The sequence below is a fragment of the Aspergillus japonicus genome (assembly GCF_003184785.1).
Source record: "Aspergillus japonicus CBS 114.51 unplaced genomic scaffold BO86scaffold_5, whole genome shotgun sequence".
NCBI lineage: Eukaryota > Fungi > Ascomycota > Eurotiomycetes > Eurotiales > Aspergillaceae > Aspergillus > Aspergillus japonicus.
The window spans coordinates 1-22,814 of NW_020291642.1; the positions used below are offsets into that span (position 1 = coordinate 1).

Here is a 22,814-nt window from a genome sequence, read left to right on the forward strand (position 1 = left end):
CCCCCCCCCCCCCTCTATTTGCAGAATGGGTTGTTTTTATTGATTGTAGCTGGTTTTTGGGTGCGATGTGGATATCTCATATTCTGGAATAAATAAAATTAAACATTCTTACTTCTCTCTTTTTCTTGAAGACCGAATGGTTCCTTTCGTATGCCGCCCTACTCACTGTGTCGCTCACAATAATATCAAATATTTTGTCGAAATGGGAGATGTCGGCCTCCAAGAGAGGTCCGTATACCCCGTTCCAAATATTAGATCCCTCCCAAGATGGAACGTGTCCTAGACCAAAATCAAACCGTGTTGAAGATATACTACTCTCCCTCGCTCATTCCTGGTCTACAAGCTCCAGGCAACAAATCAAATGGAGTTCATCCTCCCGCGCTCCGACTCATCCATCTCGCGGTAGAACCCGGCCACCAGGAATGCCAGCTCGAGGGCCTGCTTCTCATTCAGCCGCGGGTCACAGAAGGTGGTGTAGCGCTCGCCGAGCCCTTCCTCGGTCAACCCGGCGGCGCCGCCGACGCACTCGGTGACGGCCTCGCCGGTGAGCTCGAGGTGCATGCCGCCGAGGAAGGAGCCGTGGGCGCGGTGGATCTCGAGGGCCTGGCGCAGCTCGGACAGGATGTCGCTGAAGTGGCGGGTCTTGACGCCGGTGGGGGTGCTCTGGGTGTTGCCGTGCATGGGGTCGCACTGCCAGACGGGGAGGTGGCCGGCGCGCTGGACGGCCTCGATGTGGCCCGGCAGGTGGCCGGCGATCTTGGCGGCGCCGTAGCGCGAGATCAGCGTCACCTTGCCGATCTCGCGCGTGGGGTTGACGACGTCCAGCAACTGCGTCAATTCCTCCGGGGTCATGCTGGGCCCGATCTTGATGCCGATCGGGTTGGCGAGGCCGCGGAAGAACTCGACGTGCGCGCCGTCGAGTTGGCGCGTGCGGTCGCCGATCCAAAGGAAATGCGCGGACGTCGCGTAGAAGGATTTCGAGGGGAGGAGTGGAGTTTGCGGGCTTATGCTTGTTGCCGTTGCCGGTGCTGTTGTCGTGGTTGTCGTCGGGTCCGCGGCGGGTGGTGGCGGCTGGGAAAACGAAGGGGGGGAGAACATGGAGAAAGCAGGGGCGGAGTTGGGGGGTAGGGGATTGCGGAGGAGACGGGTGAGACTGGTCTCGTATTCGAGGAGCAAGCCCTCGTGGCTGGTGTAGACGTCGACGGTCTCAACGCCGCGGTCGGTGTCGATGCCGACGGTTTGCATGAAGCGGAGGGCGTCCTTGACCCGCGACACGATGCGTTCGTATTTCTCCTTGATGGAGGGGGTGATGACATGGCCCAGGCCCCAGTCAAGCGGGGAGTGCAGGTCGGCGAGACCGGAGGAGAGGGAGGCGCGCATGTAGTTCAGCGTCGCGGCGGAGTGGAAGTATGCCGACACCAAGCGCGAGGGGTCCGGTTTGCGCGATTCGGGCGTCGCTTCGAAGCCGTTGATGTTGTCGCCTCGGAAAGAAGGCATCTCGACCCCGTTGATCGTTTCCATGGGGCTGGATCGAGGCCTGGTGGTGCCGGAATTAGTAATGAGTCCTACAATAGATCGTACCAGAATATCCCGACGATGGAACATGCTATAAGCGGAACGAACGTACTTTGCAAACTGCCCTGCAATCCGCGCAATCCGCACCACAGGCTTATTCGCTCCTAGAAGATCTGCATGAGCAATCTCACCATCGCATTGGCGAGTATCTGACAGACTTACCCCAAATCAACACCAGACTCATCTGCAGAAGCAGCTTCACTTTGGCTTCGATCATCTCCTGGTTACAGTAATCAAACAGCTCGGCGCAGTCACCTGATCACTGTCAGAGCTCCTTCACACATCAAAGAACAAGTTAAAAACTAACCTCCCTGCAGCACAAACGCCTTCCCCAAGGCGACATTTCGCAAGCTCTTCTTCAGGTTCGCAACCTGTGCCATGATTTGCGATCAGCCAAGCACATTACACACATACACATGCACAGAGAAGACCTCCAATGCCGGTACAAAGCATGAGTTACACAGGAAAACACACCTCTTGTGTGGTGACCAGCGGAGGAAGTTTCCGTAGCTTCTCGAGAGCTGCCTCAGTCGCCTTTGTGTCCTCGTACGCGACGCATTGTTTGGCGGGCTTGGACGTCCAAGCTAAGAGCCAGACGGTATTAGCAGCATTTCTTGGATTCGGAGCATGGGGATATTGCTCTCGTTGTCAGGAGACAGAACATACACGTAGGAGACCAGGTCTCCATGATTCAAGGAGATATAGATTTGGCGGTGTGATTGAGGGGTTGTGAGGAGGTCGAAGAGAAGGAGGCAGGGAGGCGCTGTACGCAGGTATGATTCTAGCAATGATCGACGGCTAGCAGAGCTTGGAATGACAGCGGACACGCAAGAAAAGTGTGGAGATATGTCAGGAGTGGATTGGACCCTTCTTTATAATGTTTCGATGAGTACGGGAACCGCCACTTTCTATGAGACGAAATGGGAGGAAAGAATGAAGATTCTCATTCGAATCTGACTGATTGAGGAGGAGGGAGAGAAAGAGAAGGGGATTAAGGGGGAGAGAGAGAGGAATGGGGAGAAAAAAAGAAAGCAAGAACAAGTTCGAAGTTGCACCAGGCCTGAAATGGGATGATTCATGCTACTTTCTGGAAGGTGAGGAACGCACGGCTATTCGCGGCCTGACTCATTACTCCCCGGCACTAGGCCACTTAGGGTTAGATCCGGATTGTTAGGTTGATAGTTCTACCGGCATGTTTGTCTGTTTGTTTCTGGTCTGTACGTCATGCACAAGTGCTTGTGATAACTACTAACAGTAGCTCATGTTCGAACATGCTGAGAAATGATCATTACTCTCTTATCACCAATCTCAATCAACAACAAGAAGTGACTGAACTAACTAACAAACCAAACCATTCAACCATGTCCGACTCCATCCCCTCAGCGCACGCCGACCCCGACCCCGCCGAGCAACCGCTCCCCGCCAACGCCGAGGACCGCAAAGCCGCCGCCGCCCTCTCCTCCCTCCATACCAACGAGATCGCCGCCACCGACTCCCCGACCAAGCAACCCTCGTCCGCCGACCAGGAGGCCTTGGGCAAGGCCATGAGCCGGCTCGAGATCGCAGCCGGTCACCCTGCGGGCAACAAGCGGGCGGGGACGACGCAGCAGGGTAAGGAGGGAGGGGAGCTGGTGAAGAAGAAGGCCGTCAAGGTCAGCGCCGACGACGTCAATCTTCTGGTAGGTCTCTGCTCTGCCGTCCTCAAACCTGCCTGGTGTCTTTGGGGACGCTCTTAGACATTGGGCTGGTTGATGAATGGGGCTTCGCTGGGCTAATGTGTGTCAATCGCGCGGTGCCTTGCAGGTGGATCAGTTGGATTTGAATAAGCTCAGGGCCACGGAGCTGTTGAAGGCCCACGAGGGGAATGCGGCGCAGGCGATCAAGGCGTTTATTACGCCTGCGACGCTTGCACGTTGAGGCTGCGGGTCAGTCGGGTTTGAAAGTGGGGATGGGCCGGCGGCTGGATGGGCTGGATCTATGCAGGAGAGGAGGCGTTGTTGGTTCGGAGTTCCATTTATCCATTGAAATGACAAAATCTATGAATGCTATGAATTAATATGCCACACTTCATCAATGAATAACTTCCAATCAATCGTTTCAGGACATTTCTCGTAAGATTCGTGACAACCCTCATCAATGAATCCATGATGCCCATGTCGCGTAGTAATCGTGTATGTACCCCATGCACATATATAGTCTAGTATTTCTAGTCCATCTGATGAGCCGACCGTTTTTAGCGGCGCTCCTCAAATCCATCCTCCTCCTCCTCCTCTTCTTCCTCTAACACCTTCTTCCTCTCAATGCCTTTACCCTCGTAGATCATGAACAGGGCGAACCAGCCTATCAATGCCTCCAGGGCCAGGGCCCACCAAATCCCGCCGACAAAATTATGCTCCAGTCCCAAGCCAAGACCCCAGCCTCCAATCATGGGGCCTAAGGTACGAGCCCCGCTGGAAATGCTCTGCGCGACCCCATGAATTGTTCCAAGAACAGAGGCATCGGTGACGCAGTTGTTCACCAGGATGACAGCCGCCGGGAGAGCGAACGTCCTCGAGATAACCTGGAGACCCACAACGATCGTGAACGCAGGCCAAACCATCCAGGGTACCCGCGGAAGCACGAGAAGGAAAGGCATCAATGCATATGCAAGTGGTGAAAACGGTAAAAAGGTCCGGAAAGAGGTCAAAGTTCCCAAGTAACCTTGCACGCGGGGGTAAGTAAAGATCTGCAACGGCAGACCAATGATCCCAATGATAGCCGTCGCCATGCCGACTCGAGAGGACGGCAATCCCAAACCACCACTGAAATGGAAGAAGCCCTTCCGGCTATCTTCTGGGGCTCGTGGAGTTGGCAAGAAAGTGAACGTCATCGAATTGAATGCGCTGGTATGGAGAGCCAGAAGGAATTGAACCAGCAAAGTCAAGAGAACGTTCGGTGTCCAGATCTGCCAGAAGCTCGGGCGTTTGGGGCGCGGCCGAGCACGGGAACGGATAGGGCTGGGAGGGGCGGACATGCTGGTCACGCTGCCATCAATGTAAATGGATTCATTGTCCGGATGGGTTCTGAGCCGACGATAGTAGCGACTCCGGCGGCGCGAAAAGAACTTCGTAATCGTGCGTCCCAGCTTCCGACCCCAGTCGTCTCGGTAGCGCGCAATTTCATGGGTCTCATTGAGACCCAAGAACACAGCCCAGAATGAGGCGAAGATATAGATCGCGCTGAGCAAGTTCGGCAGCGCATATGGCCAGCGTCTCATCCAATGAACTCCGTCGGTACCACCAAGAAATGTCCCGGGACCGAAGAATTCAGGGTAGCTATTCAGCGGATCCGCCAGTGCACCACCCAGGACCGGACCGATAATCACGCCGATATTGAAGCACATTGGAAGTAGGAGAAAGGCGCGAGATTGATATCTGTGCATGTTAGCCCAAACCGTCCCTCACTTCAGATAAAGGAACGATGTGTGAGCGCCGTTGCCAAGTAAGCTTACTTCTTCTCTTCAATAATCTCGGAAATCATGGTCCGCATCACCCCGACATTACTGTTGAGACATCCTCCCAGCGTGCGAAACACCACAGCGGCCGCGAATGAGTGCGCAAACCCGAAACCCAGACAGGAGATGCATGTCCCGAAGAGCCCGATCATAAGCACTCTCTTCCGTCCCATCCAGTCCGCATCAGCCAGACGGCCCCACCAGACTGCCGTAAGAAATTGCGCGGCAGTGAAACTGCCCTGCAGCACACCCGCCTGAGCAGAGATGGTCGAGTCTGGTAGGGAAGGGTCAAAGGATTTGAGCTGGTAGAACATGTACGCCTGTAGGGAGGTTTGCGTCAGAGGTTCCGACAGTCGCGCGAAAGTCAAGATCGCAAGTTGACCTTTGTTAGGCAGCGAGGCCCATGTCACAGGCTTTTCGCTCGAAGGGCCTGTAGGTCCTTCGGTGCCGTCGTCGTCGTCACTGGCATCGTCGCTGCTGTCGCCATCACTGCTGTTGGCGATGTCTATAGATAAGCGTCGGGAAGGGATGATTTCTGCGGGGGGCGCAAGAATCCGAGTCTGCACAGAACTGTCATCGTGGATGGCGGTGTTGTAGCTTCCTTCGTCTTCCAAGGTGTGGTGATCAGAAGGAGAAGCTGGGCCCAGAGATTCGCTTCCCTCGTGGGAGGGATTTCGGTGGAGATAAGCAGCCTTGCTGACTTCGGTCGCATCCGTGGGCACATCTACATCGCCGCTGGACCGGTTGTGGTGATCATGATGTAGTTGCGGTGAAGTCATCAGAAGAGAAAATAATGTATTACGGTAAGCTTGCGTGGTCCAACGAAAAGCAACTCGGCTACATTCAAGAGAGTGAGTGGCAAGGAAGGAAATCAAAACTCAAGTCGTGATGTGGGCGCGCAGAAAGAATAATAGACAGAATGAGCCGTCTTCGGCCTAAAGCTTGTCATCGCCACTAGTGCCTCTTTGGGTATTTCCGACCGCTTCTTCGGCACGCTATTGCCGACACTAACTTGATGTATTACGTTTTGGTCCTTGTATAGCTATCAGGCACGAGACCAGAGGAATGCAATGATTATCCAACCCTAACCTACCATAGAAACACTTGTAAAAATCCATTCAAACAATGCTAATGATCCACCAAGCAACCGACACAATGCAACGCCTAATCCAACCCTAGAGGCCTTCCCGGCACATAGAAGTGAAAGAGAATTCCGCAGAACCGTAAACAAACAATAACATCTCTTTACTGCAAGTTTTATATCATGCCCATAGAACGCAACAGTGTCCAAAGCCACCGGAGAACACCAGCTCCCCTGGAAAAGGTGGACTTCGGCATCGGATCCATTGCCAGAGCCTGGATAAGCTCGATTCGATGATGTGCGCAAGCGGCATGAGATAAAGGGGGAAACGGAGATCGAGAAATTGTAAAAGTTGCACGAAAGGGAAAGTGAACACGAGCTGAAGCCAAGCGCGGCCATGTAGTTGAGTTTAGTTGCGATGGTTTACACCACTTCGGCCCGTGAGTTCCATTGTGCTTTCAAATCCTTCCCAAGGCAGTTCATCATCATCATCATCATCATCAAAGTCCGTTTCAACGGCTTTGTGAGAGGACTTAATGGATGCGGCGGTCAAGTCACCTGTAGGGCCGGCGCCTGTGTCAATCCCAATAGATTGAAGAGTCACTTCCATTTCCTGCTCGGTCATCTCGCGACCGTCTTGTTTCTGTCCCTCGAGTACATCGTACAAGGCGTAGATCTGATCAGCCTTCATGTCGATATCTTTCAACAACTTCTCAATCTTCTCACCAAGCGACTTTCGTTGCCTCTTGCTTAGCGAAGCATCCAGCTTATTGTATGCACCTTGGTACGCAACTAGCTGTATCTTCAGGTGCGCCAGTTCATCTTCCAAGGCCTTGAGCACAGTCGCTAGGGCAATCTCGGGGGACTGCGCAGGCCGCATAGTAGGGTCTTCATTGAGAACGGAAGGCTCAGGCATACGCTCCGAGACAGGAACAGGCTTGGGAACTTTTACCGTCTCGACCGAGTGGTCGCAAGAGTCACCAGGCATGACACGCTTACAGACAGTGCAATTCTTGCGATTATGCTGAGTAGCACTGTCAAGCGCACGCTGTGTGGCTTCAGGTAGCTTAGTGAGGTTATCGACAAGGCTGGCAGGATTAAGAGTGATATCAGGTAGGATGAACGCGGAAGTCATCTCCTCGGCCATCCGACGCCGCCGCCTTGGAGTAGCAGTAGTTGCGGCATGGTCTGAATGACGTCTGGGACGTTCAACAGGCACTGAGAGGTTGCTGTCACCTTCAACCATGCTAGCTTTGGATCTGGCGGTCAAGTCGCCCATTGCTGATGCGGGTCTTGCTGGCAGCCCCTTGCTTTCTTTAAGGGATGATTTTCTAGGTAGTCCTGGCTTTGCCACGCTCTGGCGCGTGGTATTCCCAGTCTCGTCACCAGTTAACTCCTTGGTAGCGGTCGCTTGGCGCTTCTTGCGAGCCAGGCGTTCTTCCTCCAAAGTCTTCCGTAGCTGAGCGATTTCGCGTTCCTGAGATTTTTGGTTAAGTTAAAAGCAGACAATATAGGTGGAAGGAAAAACTTACGTCGACGAAGCTCAGAAGCGTCAAATCCTGTTCCGCCATTGAAGATTTCTTGGTGTTGTTGGTGACCTCACCAGTTGAGTTAACAGGCTCACTCACATCGATCTCCTCCACGACCACCCTCTTGACGCGTTGCTTGCCGGTGTTGGATTGCTTCTTAGACGCGGCATCGCTAGTCCTGGGCTTGCTTCGGGATTTCTCTGCTCTCAACCTAGATCTCTCTTTTGACTGCGAAAGGTCAAGTGAGAACAAAGCCTCCTCAGCACGTTCCCTTTCTAGGCGGGCTATTTCCTTGTCGACCTGGGTAGATATCTTGGTGCTTGACTGCCCCTGACGACCGGGCTTGGATCGGGAGCGCGAGCTCTTGGAGGTAAGGTCTCTAGTGCTTCTGCTGAGGTTTCTGCTTGCCTGTGTATCAAGCTGACTATCTTCGTCGCTTATTTCAGTTGCGGATGATTGTTCGGATTCATAAGTCTCGTCCTGATCCTTGGAGCCGGATGCGAGCTTCACCAATTGGGATTTAAGCTCACTGTTCTCCTGGCGAAGAGCTTCAACCTCATTTTTAAGGTCCTGTGACTCAAGATAAGATACACCCAATTGAGAAACCGCCATATCTCGCTCTCGGTTCAATCGCTTAAGGGCAGTTTCTTGAATCTCGGCCTTCCTCTCGATCATGTCCAGCTTGTTCTGCAGAGCGAGATTTGCTGCATCCAACTCTGAATAATGGTCAGCTAAATAGCTCCTAAAGTGGGTTGTATCCGACTTACTCTGATTCTCACGCGCAAGGCGATCCTTTCGGTAGTCTTCCTCCTCGGACTCATACGATTTGGTGCGAGAAACCTTCTCTTTGCCACGAGACTTGCTCGTCTTTAATGATGCATTCTCCTGTCTCATTTCTTCAACTCTCCTCTCTGCATCGAACTTGGCCCTCTCAAGCTCGGCCACCTTATCCTGAAGTAGTCTTAGCGAAACAAACAGAGCTTTTTCGTCCTCTGGAATAGGAACCGCATCGAGCGGTATATGTTCACGCGTTAGAGATACATCCATAGCATCGTGCAGGGGAGAGACAAAACGCGTGGTGCGCGGGCGATTTTGGCGTGCATATACCGGGGTACCATCTTCATACACCCCTGAGACTAGCTCCGACAAGTTCGGCAGGTCGGGTAGTAGGAATGATTGTTGCGTGGCTGTGTCGCCAGCCGTGTTATGCATGCTGCGAGAGCTCGCTGCGGCCTTGCCACGACGCATCTCGCGGGCATAGGCCTCCTGTGAAGCCTTCTCAACAGCGTCCGCAATCTGGTGGGAGAGGTTGGGGTTCCCGAAACGCGTAGGACGCGTGTTGTTGGCCACTGCTGACGGCCGTTCGTCTTCAAGCAAGGATCCTTCGTAGGAGTCACGGACCTTTGCATGAAACTCTGAGAGAGTACGGCGCTGGTCTTTCCGGGCCGCCTTGGGATCGAGGTTCTCCTTTTGTGCGAGGCTGGCGCGTCGAATTTGGGCATCCTTACGAAGGCTCTCACTCGCAGCCCGTTTGGGTGCGCTGCGCAGAGCGGACTTCTGTGGTGTATTGGTTGTAGGGTAGTCGAGTCTAATAGCTGGGGACGACGAACGAATGCTATTCTCGATGCTCATATAGGAGTTTCTTGAGTCGTCTAAACGGCGTGCAGGCTTTACGGGTCCTCTTCCGGCTTCGATGGAGATGCTATCGTCATCGTCATGGTCCATCTCTTCTTCTGATGTGCCGACCGGGGAAAAGTTGGGGAGGTATTGCTCGAACGTAGAGGTGTTAAAGGCGTAATCTGGCTCTTCATCCTGCTGGATTTCACGGCGGTTCCGTGCACTGCTATGCATGTTGGGGAGTCGTGGGCTTTTTCCAATGTCCTTCGTGGACTCGAGAGCTTCGTGTTCGGGATCAAAGTCTGAGCCAAAGGACGCGAAGCTGTTGGTTGTGGCTTCGCGCGACATATCGTTCATGAGCTACGCGCCTGGTTGAGAACCAGTCCGTTGTTGACACTAGTAATCGAGGCAGTCGCGTTAGCACCTAAGCGTCACCTATAGCTGTGTGCGAAGGGCTTGATCAGGGGGTATAGGATAGTTGTTACCTGGACCGTATAGGCTAGGTGATATAAGTGCGGGATTGTTTAGATGGCAGCGCGTCGGGCCAGCGCGAGCCACTAGTGCTCTGAGACAGGAAGTCGCAACAAACAAAAGACAAGAGCCCTAAATTCTTCCAATTGAGAGGCTGGAATGAAGAAAAAAAATGATGCTTTCTCGTCACAGTGATAGTATAATAACAATCGCTCTTGATTGCAACATAAGGTGCAAAAGGTGGATGCGACACAGCAAATTAAGAAACGAGGAGGTTGGGTTGACTTGCTTCGGGGTGGAACGGGCGGGCGGCAGTTTGGTTTGTTTACTTTGTTCGAGTGGAGCTGCTGACCGCCTTGAATTCCACGGCCACGAGGTGCGGCTGGGCCAGCAACGAGCCATGGTCTCTCCCCGCGATATCGTCCGCTGTTGGGCATTTTGGTAGTTCTGAATAACAAAACGTACTGCTATGGTGATCAAGTTCACTTAATTCGAGTACCCAATCCACTAACGGTATAACATAAGACTCCGCCCAGATCACCCTCTTATAATATGTGCAGACAATGTGAAATGCAAAGCGCGCGCCTGCTGCTTAAGGCCAGCGCTTGCAATCCTTCCAGATTGTAAATGTACAAAGGCAATGTGTCGAAACAAGTCAATCAACAATAAGGTTTCACCTAAGCTTAACGCCTTGCTGGCTAACAAAAGTTCAGAGGATGAGGACAAACCAGTGTGTCCAAAGGATATTAAAAGAATATATGCCAAGAATCTAGAGGTCGTAAATGGTCATAGTCGTCACAAGGCACGATCAGATTTAGTAGTTTCAATATATGCGGACGTTATCGGCACGCAGCAGGTGATCAACCGGGCATTTATGTGCTTGAGGTTGGACGAGTATGAGGGCCATCCGTGACCGAGTGACCGTCCATCGACAGCTCAACAAGCGGACGGTCCTCAGCAGGGCCTTCTACCAATGGTGCATGTGTCGCTGAAACCTCTTCTGCTCGCAAAGGATTGGTGGGTGTTGTGGGAGTGTTGCTGATGGGGCTGGCAGCATCGATGTGGATTGTAGGTAAGGGAGTCAATTCCCGCAGCTGAGGCGCATGTTCGCCTCGTTCGGCGATTGGACTTTGATAAGGAGGAGCATCTCCCCAGTCAAGGTCTTCATAATCCGGGGGCGGAATGTGGAGGGCGCCGACGTCACCACCATCTTCCGGGCCTGGAATAGGCTGCCCCAGAGAGTGAGTAGAAGTCGCGTGAGACCGAACCTGAGTTAGAGTGTCTGCTTCGGAGATGGTGGTGGCGCCGGACTGGAATGACGAATATGATTCACCTCGAGAGTGAATGCCAGTGAGAATCGAGCCCGAGGAGCGATCGGCAGCTTCAGAGCCCATGCCAGTAGCATCTGTGAGGAGAGGTCGACGGTCTGAATCGGGCGATGAGGCTCGAACACGCGATCCATCGTGACGGACGTATCCTACCTCGGCATAGGAAACACTGGAAATACGTCTGTCGCGACCACGACCCTGACTTTCTGCAAGTGTTGCGCTGAGGGTCGAATTACTAGCGTTGGCAGATGATCGACTCTGTGCGCGCGCCCGACTCTGCATTCGTAGCTGTTCAAGGCGGGCATGATCGCCCTGAGCACGAGCCTCACGACGTTCCTGTCGCCGCTGCTCCCGTTCGGCTAGCTCATGTCTCCGTTGCAAGCGAATCTGGTACAAGGACTCCATCAAATTTTCTCTGCGCTCCTCTTCCTCCTCGGCAGTTTCAGGAAACTCGACCACGACATCCATGCCCTCTCGTTCGCCCTCCCGAGCTATGATCTGTTCTGTTGGTTTGGGGCTCGCTGAATATGGAGGAAGGGTGATGATAGACCGAATTGAGGTTTCCCGTCGAACCGCAGTATTGGTGGTGTGCATTTCAGAGCCTCCTTCTGGGGGTGCTTCAGTCGTGGCGTTTCCGGGGTTGTTGTTCGAAGATCCATCCGGCACTTGTCCATACGTGACACCCACGTTCCAACGATTCCATCGATCCTTGAGAAACTTTCCGGGTATATATTTCGGGCGGCAATCCATTCGGCGAAGGGTGCGCAGGACAAAATAGAGCATCAAGATGAATGACAGGACGAAGATGATGCAGGCAGCACACTGCAATTGTGAGTATGTGTTGTCAGCACTAAATTTGGGTGATGTTCATAAGAGGGGGAGAGAGAAAAATGAAAGGATTGAATGGCCTTACAATGATGAAGATATTGTTCTTCTTGTTCGTAGTGTGGTCCCCGCCATTGTCACTGCTCTTCTCCGTGTTTGGGTCGCTGGCCGGCCCATTCTGACGGGCGCCAAAATGCCGGAGGTCGTCTGGAATGTACATGCTGACAAGCTTGGGCGACGCAGAAAAAGGCCCAAGGCCTCAGCCTCAGAACATACAGAGGTACAAGAAGTGTGAGAAATGTGAATGAGATAACAAGCGATTCAATTCAAGTCTGGTTCGGGAGGAAAACTCGAAAGATATGGTAGCCTAGAGCGGGAAAGTGGCGGAACTGGCGGATGTGGTGAGGCTGTATATAGGGTGATACAGACGGGGAGCGGAAGCTGCTGATAGGTGTAGGTGCCAATGCGTGTTCAGATGGAAAAGGCAGGGAACCAGAAAGTATATCGGAAGGGTCAAAAGAAGATGAGAGGGGTATTCAGGAATAGTAAAGATGGTAAGAGTAAGATGCGCATGAGATGGCTTGTCAGCATATCCGTGACTTCCATACAGCATACACAAGAGTGAGAGGGAAAAAAGAGGGGAAGAAAGAAAGAAAGAGAATTAAGGAAAGGGAAAAGAGGGAAGATTGGAGAACGAGTGAAGACAAGACAGTTTAGGTAGATTGAGTCTACCTAGGTAGCTAGAACAAACCAGCGGCTAGCTGGTATCAAAGAGTGACGATTGATTATCTGTCCAAGACAAGACACCATTAGAAGTGAGTGCTGCAGGAAGAGAGCCTGGAGAGTGAGTGGCTGGGCCTGCGAGACACACGGGATTGGAGTTGAGTGGCTGGCCTTTGCAAGTTCCACTTTCACCTTTCCCTTCCCTTCCCCTCTCCTCCCCTTCAGTTCGTATCCATTTCTTCCTTGATAATCAAATTTGTTCAACCCACCCTTCAAATGAGAAAATATACAGAGTATACTCCGTACTCATCATATAATCCTCAGACTTTTCTAAATTAATGATCTCCATTTCCTCCCCCCGAGTAATTAAAGCCAATCTCATGGTGAAAGGTGAAACGACCGACCGAAATTCCATTACAATACTCCGTACCTCCTCCTCCGTCCGGCTGTTCTGCCCGGACCACTTTTAGACGCGATGCCATTTTTAGATCTTGTCATCTTTTTTCCCTATCGATAAGCTCTTCCGATCCCTTCCCCTTCCCCTCAACCCGTCATCCCTCCAATACGAGGAATGTCCTGTCCAGTTGGGTTTAACCACGCTTCTGGAAGGCCAACGGCTGATGGTTGGTTCATCGAGGCTATGACCATGGAACGCCATCCCCGTGCACGAGCTCAGCTCACACAACTTCTGCTGTTTCCTGTCATTCGAATAAGGCGACTCGCGACCACTTAGAATATGACCTTTTGACACAACGGTTAGTTCGAGATCTGCGGAAGGCCACTAGACTTCTACTGCTACTAAATGTGGTAAATGGCCACTGCACACTCTCGGGGAATTTCGAATCTCATTCTCATGAGCACATAAATCACCATCATGGTTGAGGTCGTGTGGACTACGAAATACTCTCTTCGACCATCTCGACTAGACCATGACATCGAGATCTACCCGCTCGAGGGAACGAGGTCCTCCTAGCATTATACAGTCACCACCAATTGCAGGTCATGTATGGAGTAGCCCTCCCCGCAAGTGTTTCAAGACAAACCCCACAGGCTATACCTCACCGCTGCACGCATGACACTGCAGGTGGTTTATCTGCTGGATTGTGAAGCTAAGTAAGGTAGGTATCGACGAGGTCAACCCAGTCTTACCGGCCACTCCAGCCCTTTAGAGGCCTTGGTCTGGCTACAGATCTATACCTCTTATGTATCAAGCAAGATCTTGTTTGAGCAGAAGAGGATTGAAGAAGCGACAAGTATGTACATATTGGCTTGGCGAATTTTTATGACGGTCAAAGCGAGCGCCTCCGGGAAAGAGAGAATCGACGATTGAGCGGTTCCTCGTCATCGCACGTGCCTCACATCCACCGATGCAGCCTTTAGTGCGCGATAGCCCTTCTGTTTTATGCATCGGTCTCATCGTCCTCGCCGGGGTCCTCGATCAAAGCCTTCAGTTTCCCACCATTCCGGCGCGCGAGCTCTTCGAATGACCCGTCTTCGACCACACGACCTTGTTCAAGCACGACGATCTTGTCCGCAATCTCCATCATTTCTCTTGCATGCGTTACGATGAGCACAGTAAGTCCAAGCTGACCGGCGACTAGCTGCTGCACTGTTTGGCGAACGATCTTAGCATTCGTAGGATCAAGGCTGGATGTGGCCTCGTCCAAGATCAGGATCTGGGGCTTTCGAATGAGAGCTCGTGCGATGACAAGCCGCTGAGCTTGTCCTCCCGACAATCCCACGCCACCGTCTCCGATAACTGTGAGATAGCCTTGGGCCAGAGATGAAATGAAATCATCAATCCCAGCAGCCTGTGCGGCAGCGCGTACATGGTAAATCTGGTGGAGGGAGGATGAGTCTTCGAGGCCGTAAGTTATGTTCTCCTGAATCGTCCCCGGAAAGATAGAGGGCTGCTGCGACACAATTGAGATGAGAGATCGAAGCGTTGGAGTGTGCACTTGATGAATGTCAACGCCCCCTAAGGCGACTGTGGGCCATCCTTGGGCTGACTTCGGACTCTCGTATAAATTGAGAAGCAGCGATGTTATTGTGGACTTTCCCGACCCGGAACGCCCAACGATAGCTGTACATGAGTTTCTCGGAATGGTGATTGAGACGTCTTTCAGCACCAGTGCGTTGGACCGGGTCGGATACCGAAAGCTAAGCCCCGTGATCTTGACTGGTGCGACTTGGCGGACCTTGAGGGTTCCCTTATGCTCGTGCGAGCTACCCTTGGGGAGGTCCGCAAGGCGCAAGAGCTGGTTAGCCATCTCCTGCGATGTGCCAATTTGAGGGACTTTGGAGTGGTCAGTAAAATGCTTTATAGGTCGGATACAGCAAATTATGAGAACATACTCCATGACAGAACCACGCTTGCATATCCAATGCCGAACAGGAGCATAGAAAACACGCTCATAAGTTCTTCGACGCTGAATTCTGACGAAGATACCAGGACCGCCCCATAATAGAATATCAAGGCTTTGATTCGTCAGCACCAGCTGTATGATACTTCAATATTCTCGTTACTTACCACTGACAACCATAATCATAGAATCGACCAGGCCAAAAAGAGACCCCGTGTAGAGAGCCTTTTTGATGCCGATGGTCATGCACACCGCAGCAGCTTTCAAGTGCTTCTTGTGAAAGAACGGCTCTAGCGTCAGGTTTCTGACTGTCCGGATCTCTGAAAACGTCTCGATAAAGACCTCCGATGTCGTGGTTCTAGCTCCAGAAGAGCGTCTCTCCCATAATCCAGTCGTTCTCTCAAAGCCTCTAGTTATAGCGTAAATGACGGGGCCGCAAGCGAGAACGACAAGGGTCAACTTCCAGCAGAGGGCCATGCTCCAGATAATCGCAGTCAGAGTAACGGTAGCAGCCACGAGGAGATATCCACCAAAACGCCCAACCAAGTTGCGCATCTCCTCTCCATTTTGGTTCAGACATGTTGTTAGCTGGGAGGGTCTGTTCCCTTCTTCGTCAAACCATTTGCGGGGCTGGTCGAGGGCTCGGGCGAAGCCGATCTTGCGTATACTATCGACCCAAGCTTGACCGCATAGATCCAGGAGGTAATGCATCAAAAAGGACACTACACCATCGGCCAACGATACCCCGAGGACGGCCAATGACCACGTCGACGCGTGACTGTTTTTGTTGTAGAAAGTCTGCAGCAGCTGCGACAAACAGAACGAGAATACCGGAGTCGCCATCGCATGAAGAAGCGTGCTGAAAGACCCGAGCCCCAGCAGCCAACGTTGTCCAGTCGTCAAATTTGGTATCATGGTCAACAAGATCTTCCGTAAAGGCAAGCGCTGCTGCGGCAGAAGGCGGGTCACTTGCTCGGGGTGCTCATCTGTAACCATTTCGTCAATGCGATCAAGCGGGTGGTTGTTGGCAGCAATGTGACGGCTGATTCGGTTGAGCTGTGCCTTTGCGCCGTTGACTTGAATCGTGTTGAGCTCGATCATCTCCAAGGCGATAGAGTCGATGGATTCTCGCTGCGCATGGAGTGGCAGCATGGATCCGAACACGCTTTGTCTTCTGGATCGCACCCCACCGGCATGCTCATTGTCTGCTGATAGCATCTCCTTGAGATATGCATCTCGCACTGGGTCATAGAAATGTCTACTTCGAGCTTTCGATGTTCCACAAGAGCCTGGCTCAGGCGATGGGCTCCGACTCATCGCGCCGCCTGCGTCTTCTTCTTCACCTTGCTCGGTGGTTTTCTTACTTTGTGAAGGGAAGAATAGTTTGTTCTCCTCCAGCTCATATCTATAACCGGCGTGAACTACCGAGCCATGCTCTAGGATATATGCGAAGTCACGGTCCAGGATCTGGGACATTTCGTGCGTGATGATAATCGTTGTCTTGCTCCGTCGCCATTCTCGAATGGCTTTCATGATTTCGACACGGTTGGTGCCGTCTAGAGCACTTGTCGGTTCGTCCATGATCAATATGGGAGTATCTCGGAGTCGAGCTCTGGCGATCGCAACCCGCTGCCTTTGACCTCCGCTCAGAAAATTCCCTCCGGGCCCAACACATGTTTCGATGCCTTCGGGCATAGCCTGGATGGTTCCCTCTAACCTGGCTAAATCAATGCATCCTTGGATGTCAGGTTTCCGGAGCCGACTGTGATCTCGACTTCCGAATGCGATATTCAGGAACACGGACTCGTTGAACAGCACACTCCGTTGTTCGATGAGCGTCACGTTTTTGCGAATCCAGTTCGTACTCAACGTCTGAATGGGATGCCCATCGATAAGAATCTCACCCGATGTCGGCATGTAGAAGCGGGCAAGCAGCTGTCCAAGTGTGCTTTTTCCGGATCCGCTTTTTCCTATGACAAACGTGATCTCTCCAGCTGGGAAGAAGAAGCTCGTCGAGTTCAGGCTGAGTCTGTCTGGTTGAGACGAGTATGAGAAAGAAAGCTTTTAGGCACCGGCGGATTAGCGAGTGACCCAACATGAAAGAGGAGAGTGATGATATATTACACACGTTTTTCACTTCGATGTCGCCATGGCAGACATCCGGGCATATGGCCCCGTCTAGCACCCCGGGGGCTTTACCGTCCGCTCGATCACTCAACGCGTGTCGCAGGGCAAGGGAAGCGACCTTGCCCTTTTTCATTACAGCTGCCTGCGGCATGATAAACTCGAAGGACTGTGCTGCTGCCAAGCAGGCCCAGAAGGTCCTTAGAACTTCCCCTGCAGAGAGCTGGCCGGACGTCGCCAGAGAGCTGCCATACCAGAAGCCTTGAATGAACATACCGAAAGACATCATCCGCAGGAATGCGATCTGCAGAGAGGTGAAGCGTGCTCGCCTCAAGTAGCACACTGCTGCTTTGTCGATGCTGGCCACAAAACTCCGGTGCTCGATGAGCTGCCCATTGAACGACTTGACAGCATCTATCGAGGTGGTGGCGCTATCCACAATCTTCGACGATTTCGCGAGCTCGATCTTCTGTGCTTCAAAGCTCGTATTCATTTTTGCGGACAAGAATGCGATGATGGCCGATAGCACCGGCATCCCGGCCAGAGTTACCAAGCTAAGGTTCCAGGACGTATAGAAGGCTAAGATCAGCGACACGATCGCCCGAAAAAGGTACTGTACGGCAAGCCCGAATGCCTGCGACGTCGCCTTCTGTAGGTCATCAATGTGGCTAAGTTTCAGTGTCAGCCTGTCAGGCGAGCCAAACAAGATCATCATCATGCAACGCACCCCTGGAGACTTGACAGGTACACCCGAGTGCCATCCTGCTGTGTCTCAAACCATTCTTGATCCCTCCTCAAGAGACCATCGAAGAGCTCGGTGCGAGCGTTCGCCACTTGCAACTCTCCGAATATAACAAACAGGACATAGTAGCATCCATTACAGATCCAACTGATTGCTCCCAAGACCGCCAGTCGGACGCAGTACTTTGTCGTAGTCCGAATCAGGTCGTGATTCGTGATCTCTTGGCCTCCGAACAAGGTGAATTCGTTGAAGATCTGCCCCAGCAATATAGAGAAAACCGGTGTGGGCAGACTTGCGACGAGAGCGAGGACGACTCCTCCGATCAGAGTCGGCGCATGCTTCCCAGTTGTGAAGCTGAACAAAGACAACCAGCCCGCATTTCCGCCTGAGGGGAGTCGGAGAGTAAACGCGGCCATCGTTTGATTCGGCCTTGCGAGCCGTCCTTGATTGACTGTTTTTCTTTCTTTTATCTATCGACGAGGCGTCTTGATAAACTCTGGGAGATACATGGTTTGACTGAAAATACAGAGAGGTAGGTCTTCGCAGACGATCTATCCATATCAAGCTGGGGAAACCCAAAAGTCTAACACTCGCCTATGCTCCATCCTGTTTGTGAGGCGTAACAAAGGGGACTCAAACCTAGTCGACAGTCATTCATGGCCGGCTGAGATAATCCATTATCCCGCTCCTTGTCCCAAAGCGGTTATATTGAGGAAGGGAAAGAGAATGATCCGCGGTTGCCATTGTTGTTTTTCTCCGCTCGCCCTGAGGGTCAACCGCCCAAAAAGAAAAAAAAAATGTCTATTCATTACTTCATTTCAAATGAAACAAGATCCACCCACTGTATATACACATAATGTTTCGCTTTTTGAGAATGAAGAGAGAAATTGAGACCAATCCGGTTGTCATTCTCGCAAGGAAACCAGACTCTCTGCCAAGGTCATTAAGACCGTTACTGAAAGATCCATGGGACCATGAACGGGCCGTTGAGTGGGATGACTATGGAATCGAGTCGGTGCACTATCCCGTAAAGCGACAGCAAATGCAGGATTGGGTGCCTGGGGAAGGGATCCAGTCATTCGTGCGACGATTTTAGAACGGCCAAGGGTAAAAGTGTACTCCGTGGCACACATCTAGGAGCTCGCCTTCTGTGCCTTCTCATAGATCCAGTCGTTGAGTCCAGCGCGGTTTCTGAGGAATCGATAATTGATTAGTCCACCTGTGTTTTCCCTCAGTCAAAGCGAGGATGCTCACCTGGCGATCTCGATCGCGTAGAACTGCATGCGCATAGCTGTTTCACGACGCGACGTTAGTCCCACATATTTCCCCATTGTAAACAAACATGCTGTAGGAGAAGAGAGAACGCACCGAAGATGGTCGTCTCCTGGTCGTACTCGAACTTGGGGTTGGACCGGAGCATAGTTCCGAAGTTGAAGTCGGCGACCGTCTTCTCGTACTGGTTCATCCAGTTGCGCCACTTCTCCTTGCCCTCCTTGCTCTTCATCGTGTCCTCGTTCAGCGTCTCGGCGGGGTCGAAGTCCGGGAACTCCTTCATGAAGGACTCGTAGATCTCGTCGTCCATCTTGGTCAGACGAAGCTGCGAGCCGCGGACCTTCTCGAGGATCGCCCAGTATGTCATCAAGTGCTCCACGGCTGTACAAGGTGGTGTGAGTATGAGTGGTTTTGCCTAGAACAGTGAGGTGAGGGGAAACGGACCCTTGACGGCAAACTGCTTCTCCATCTACAGCGCGAGAAAATTTAGCTGTTGATCTGAAGGATATCACCAGGGGTTTTCTTTCTGGCGCAAAAGCACGAACTTACATCGTCCAAGTTCTCCGCGGTCTCGGGATCGAAAGGCTTCGACATTTTGGCGGTTGTATTTGTGAAATGATCTTTAAAGAAATGATCAAGGTGGTCGGTATACAATGGACGGTCGCTTTGGTGACCGATAAAAAATTCTGGTGGTGGTTGTTGGGTGGATTGGGAAATTGAATCCGAAGTGCCCCGCGCGCGACAGACTACTCTTTTTCTGCCGCGGGCGGAGATTTTTGCGCCGCCCGCCTAACACCCCCGCCCCGCACCAGATCCGTACGTCATCTGCACCAATCTCAACGGTGCTTCCTAAAGCCTGAGAAATGATATGCAAATACAAGTCTGCTCATACTACAGGTCCACTGGCCTCTACACCAGACTCTACCGGCAGCTTCAAGCATCTTCGAGGTGCTGCTCAGAGCTTCTACACCGGGATTGTGTCGCTTATTAATAGGTGGCCAAATTGCCTGCTTGCTTTCCATTCGATTCTGCGGATGACCGATCAAGACAATGAGGGACAGAGCTACCCGAATTAATGTACAAGGGGAGACTGTAACTGTAATGCTATGCTGAGGGGCTAGACGGCAAGATCATATATCTTAGATGGGAAGGAAACCTGTACAACTCCGGGCCCCAGCTCAATTGACCGGATATAGTACAGCAGTAACAAAGGGGTCCAGATAGCAAATGCTCAGTTGCTGTCATCCGAATCAGACAGTTCTTCGAATCTACCTTCGTGGAGGGCGCGCGTGACAGGGTTCTCCACGTTGAGTATTCCATTCGCTTTGGCCCTGTATGAAGCTGTCAGCAATCATCTATATGATCGGTGGCGGAACACAAACCTCTCGAAGAGCACAAACAATCGCTCTGCCTCACGCTCCTTCTCTTCCTTTGTCATAGGCGGCCATTCATCCTTCTTCTCCGCAGCCCATTTCTGGCCAGTTATGGGGTTGACCTGCGGATCGAATCCCTGCGGGTTCGTAGCGAATGCCTCGCCCGCTGTCTGCGGTATCTCCATGCCACGAGAGGCCAACAATCCTGCTGCAAAACCGTAGCCAATGTTTCTGGTCAAGTTTTCCGCATCCTTTCCAGAGAGAACGAACATGAGCTCGGAGATAGCTGTCTTTACGTTCGGATAGGGGGTGGTTGAGAGATTCAGAAGCTTGGAGGAAAGCGTGTCGGACTGGCCAATGGGACGACTTCTATCATTCTCTTCGGGCAACAAAAGCCATTGCATATACTTGCGGACCCCATCAGGTGCCAGCTCATGAATAGTCACAAGAGTGTGGAAAAGTGGGATCGCTTTGGTTTCCAACTCATCTGCCTTGTATGCAGACACAGCCTGATCCAGAATATTAATCAGCTTGTCAACATTGCAGTTCTGATTGAACGTCGGAAAGAGCGGACTGCTCTCCCATGCTTTGCCTTTCTTGTTCTCAAGGTCAAGGGTTGACAGGCAGTTGAGTAGATAGCCGAGCAAGCCGTCTAGAGGCTTTTCAGGAATATCCATCCGGCTGATGATCTTGAAGAGGTGCGGGATCGAAGGCGAAAAGCTCCCCGCGAGCTCCGGATAGATCTTGGAGACATTGAAAATCAATTTCAGTGTGTCGATGAGCGCCAGTTCGTCCATTTGCGACAAGGGCTTCTTTCCCGACTTCGGAAATTGCTTGGCGTGCCGAGTAATTTGCTACATAGATTGATCGGTCAGTTTGGTTCTAATCCTCTAGAGGGAAGGGAGGGGGTGTGGGATGGTGGAGAGGGATCACTTACATAGTTGACATTTTCACTCAAGAGATGATTCTTAATGAGTATTTCGAAGTCCATGGTGGTGTCATATGTGGAGAGAAAGAGTATGCGACTAATAACCATTTCATCGTCCGAAGAGTCACACTAGCCTGGGTCAGCAAATAGACATAGATGTTAGACGGTGTAGTTGATTTGCATACTTTGAGTGACTCCGCCAATTTACCTCCATAGCCTGTATCAACAAACAACTGGCGCATAGCAGGGTTCAGGAGGAGAGCATTCGCAACGCATCGTAGGGCAGCTCGCCGCACATCGGTCGTTTCTCCCGTAACACCGTACTTGGCTAACAGTTCTATTCCCTGTAAACAGTCAGCAGTCGAAGCAAACTAGGAGTAGTCGGTTCCTGGGTAGTACCTCTTTAGAATAGATTGGGCCTGCATTATCAGGATTGGTGCCATGCTGCCTCAGCTCCAACAAGGTTTGTACTCGTTCTATAAGGTGCATTCCATATTATAAGAAGCTTGATCAGGACGATTCTTTTCTTTGTACTTACGCTGTGATGTGAGCGACTTCTCCAGCTGGTCTTGTTTTAGCAACTCCACCAACTGGGAGACCCGTTGCAGTTTAGCTAAGCATAATCTGTCAGTCTACATCGATATGATGGTGGTTTCCACATACCTGCACCTTGGAGCATGCGAAACTCCATCTTCTATGTTGTTCGAAACTTGAACTCGGCAGAGAAGCAACCAGATTCCTGTGTCCCGTGTGGCTTTGTATGAATAGCACACCCCCTGGTAGTCCACCCAAACTTGGGCCCCGCTTGATTAGAGCTGGTGACCTTCGCGACCGCACAAACCTCAGCGTTCCAGTAATCTGAATGGTTCAAAATAGTAACACTCTCTTGGTAAGACAAGTCACGCTATAGCGCAAGGTTTAGAGGCCCTGGACCAAGTGATGTAAAGGTTTCGGGCCTTGAATCCGCGGGGATGGTTCTTGCCAGAAGCTAAAGCCGGTGGATCGGTGAATAGAGGATCGGAGAGGTGCGATAAAGCAGGAGAACCCCACTCAGGCTCACAACTGTACAGTATTTGTCTCTCCACAAGTATTGATGGAAGAAAGGCATGTACTGATATAGGTAGATTTCGCTGCGCCCTGTTGAGGAGGATATTCTCAGTTTTTCGAGAATGTTTCCTATCAAAGACACGAGTCCAGACCCATGTTTCGAGCCCAAATATCTAGACTGGTTCTATCATTAAATGGTTCATTTGTTTGTTCCATTTGTTTCAACTTCCCGCCCGGATACCAGTACTAGTAGTGCCTTGTCTTCTCAGGCACTAAGGCATCAAACGCGGCGCTGCCACTTTACGCGTGCCTCAGCCACAGGC

At 51.9% G+C, this 22,814-nt stretch overlaps 6 protein-coding genes across 6 annotated transcripts; 1 reads left to right on the top strand and 5 right to left on the bottom strand.

Annotated features, from left to right (window-relative positions):
* Positions 1 to 68: 68 nt before the first annotated feature.
* BO86DRAFT_385804 (3-deoxy-7-phosphoheptulonate synthase class II) lies at positions 69 to 2,634 on the bottom strand. The gene is made up of 6 exons (XM_025671192.1): positions 2,242 to 2,634; positions 2,050 to 2,159; positions 1,883 to 1,946; positions 1,738 to 1,830; positions 1,628 to 1,679; positions 69 to 1,537 (listed from the first exon to the last, which is right to left on the bottom strand). The coding sequence occupies exons 1-6, from the start codon at positions 2,261 to 2,263 to the stop codon at positions 358 to 360; spliced, it is 1,521 nt and encodes a 506-aa protein (XP_025531384.1). The 5' UTR covers positions 2,264 to 2,634; the 3' UTR covers positions 69 to 357.
* Positions 2,635 to 2,810: 176 nt separating this feature from the next.
* Positions 2,811 to 3,636, top strand: BO86DRAFT_385805 (huntingtin-interacting protein K). The gene is made up of 2 exons (XM_025671193.1): positions 2,811 to 3,254; positions 3,379 to 3,636. The coding sequence occupies exons 1-2, from the start codon at positions 2,937 to 2,939 to the stop codon at positions 3,490 to 3,492; spliced, it is 432 nt and encodes a 143-aa protein (XP_025531385.1). The 5' UTR covers positions 2,811 to 2,936; the 3' UTR covers positions 3,493 to 3,636.
* Positions 3,637 to 3,808: 172 nt separating this feature from the next.
* On the bottom strand, positions 3,809 to 12,139 carry BO86DRAFT_304384 (uncharacterized protein; the record flags this gene model as incomplete). The annotated part of the gene is made up of 7 exons (XM_025667616.1): positions 3,809 to 4,988; positions 5,066 to 5,876; positions 6,582 to 7,626; positions 7,682 to 8,394; positions 8,446 to 9,655; positions 10,681 to 11,916; positions 12,008 to 12,139. 7 exons carry the CDS (start codon positions 12,137 to 12,139, stop codon positions 3,809 to 3,811), a joined length of 6,327 nt encoding a protein of 2,108 aa, XP_025531386.1.
* Positions 12,140 to 14,042: 1,903 nt separating this feature from the next.
* BO86DRAFT_445431 (ABC transporter ATP-binding protein) lies at positions 14,043 to 18,287 on the bottom strand (the record flags this gene model as incomplete). Its single annotated transcript, XM_025676449.1, has 7 exons — positions 14,043 to 14,938; positions 14,998 to 15,120; positions 15,173 to 16,136; positions 16,170 to 16,246; positions 16,289 to 17,066; positions 17,134 to 17,797; positions 17,857 to 18,287. 7 exons carry the CDS (start codon positions 18,285 to 18,287, stop codon positions 14,043 to 14,045), a joined length of 3,933 nt encoding a protein of 1,310 aa, XP_025531387.1.
* Positions 18,288 to 19,004: 717 nt separating this feature from the next.
* On the bottom strand, positions 19,005 to 19,737 carry BO86DRAFT_375855 (polysaccharide biosynthesis domain-containing protein; the record flags this gene model as incomplete). Its single annotated transcript, XM_025670499.1, has 5 exons — positions 19,005 to 19,062; positions 19,126 to 19,162; positions 19,240 to 19,524; positions 19,588 to 19,612; positions 19,693 to 19,737. 5 exons carry the CDS (start codon positions 19,735 to 19,737, stop codon positions 19,005 to 19,007), a joined length of 450 nt encoding a protein of 149 aa, XP_025531388.1.
* Positions 19,738 to 20,374: 637 nt separating this feature from the next.
* BO86DRAFT_415800 (synembryn) lies at positions 20,375 to 22,135 on the bottom strand (the record flags this gene model as incomplete). The annotated part of the gene is made up of 7 exons (XM_025674930.1): positions 20,375 to 20,474; positions 20,526 to 21,370; positions 21,454 to 21,573; positions 21,630 to 21,788; positions 21,844 to 21,920; positions 21,983 to 22,057; positions 22,108 to 22,135. 7 exons carry the CDS (start codon positions 22,133 to 22,135, stop codon positions 20,375 to 20,377), a joined length of 1,404 nt encoding a protein of 467 aa, XP_025531389.1.
* Positions 22,136 to 22,814: the final 679 nt, after the last annotated feature.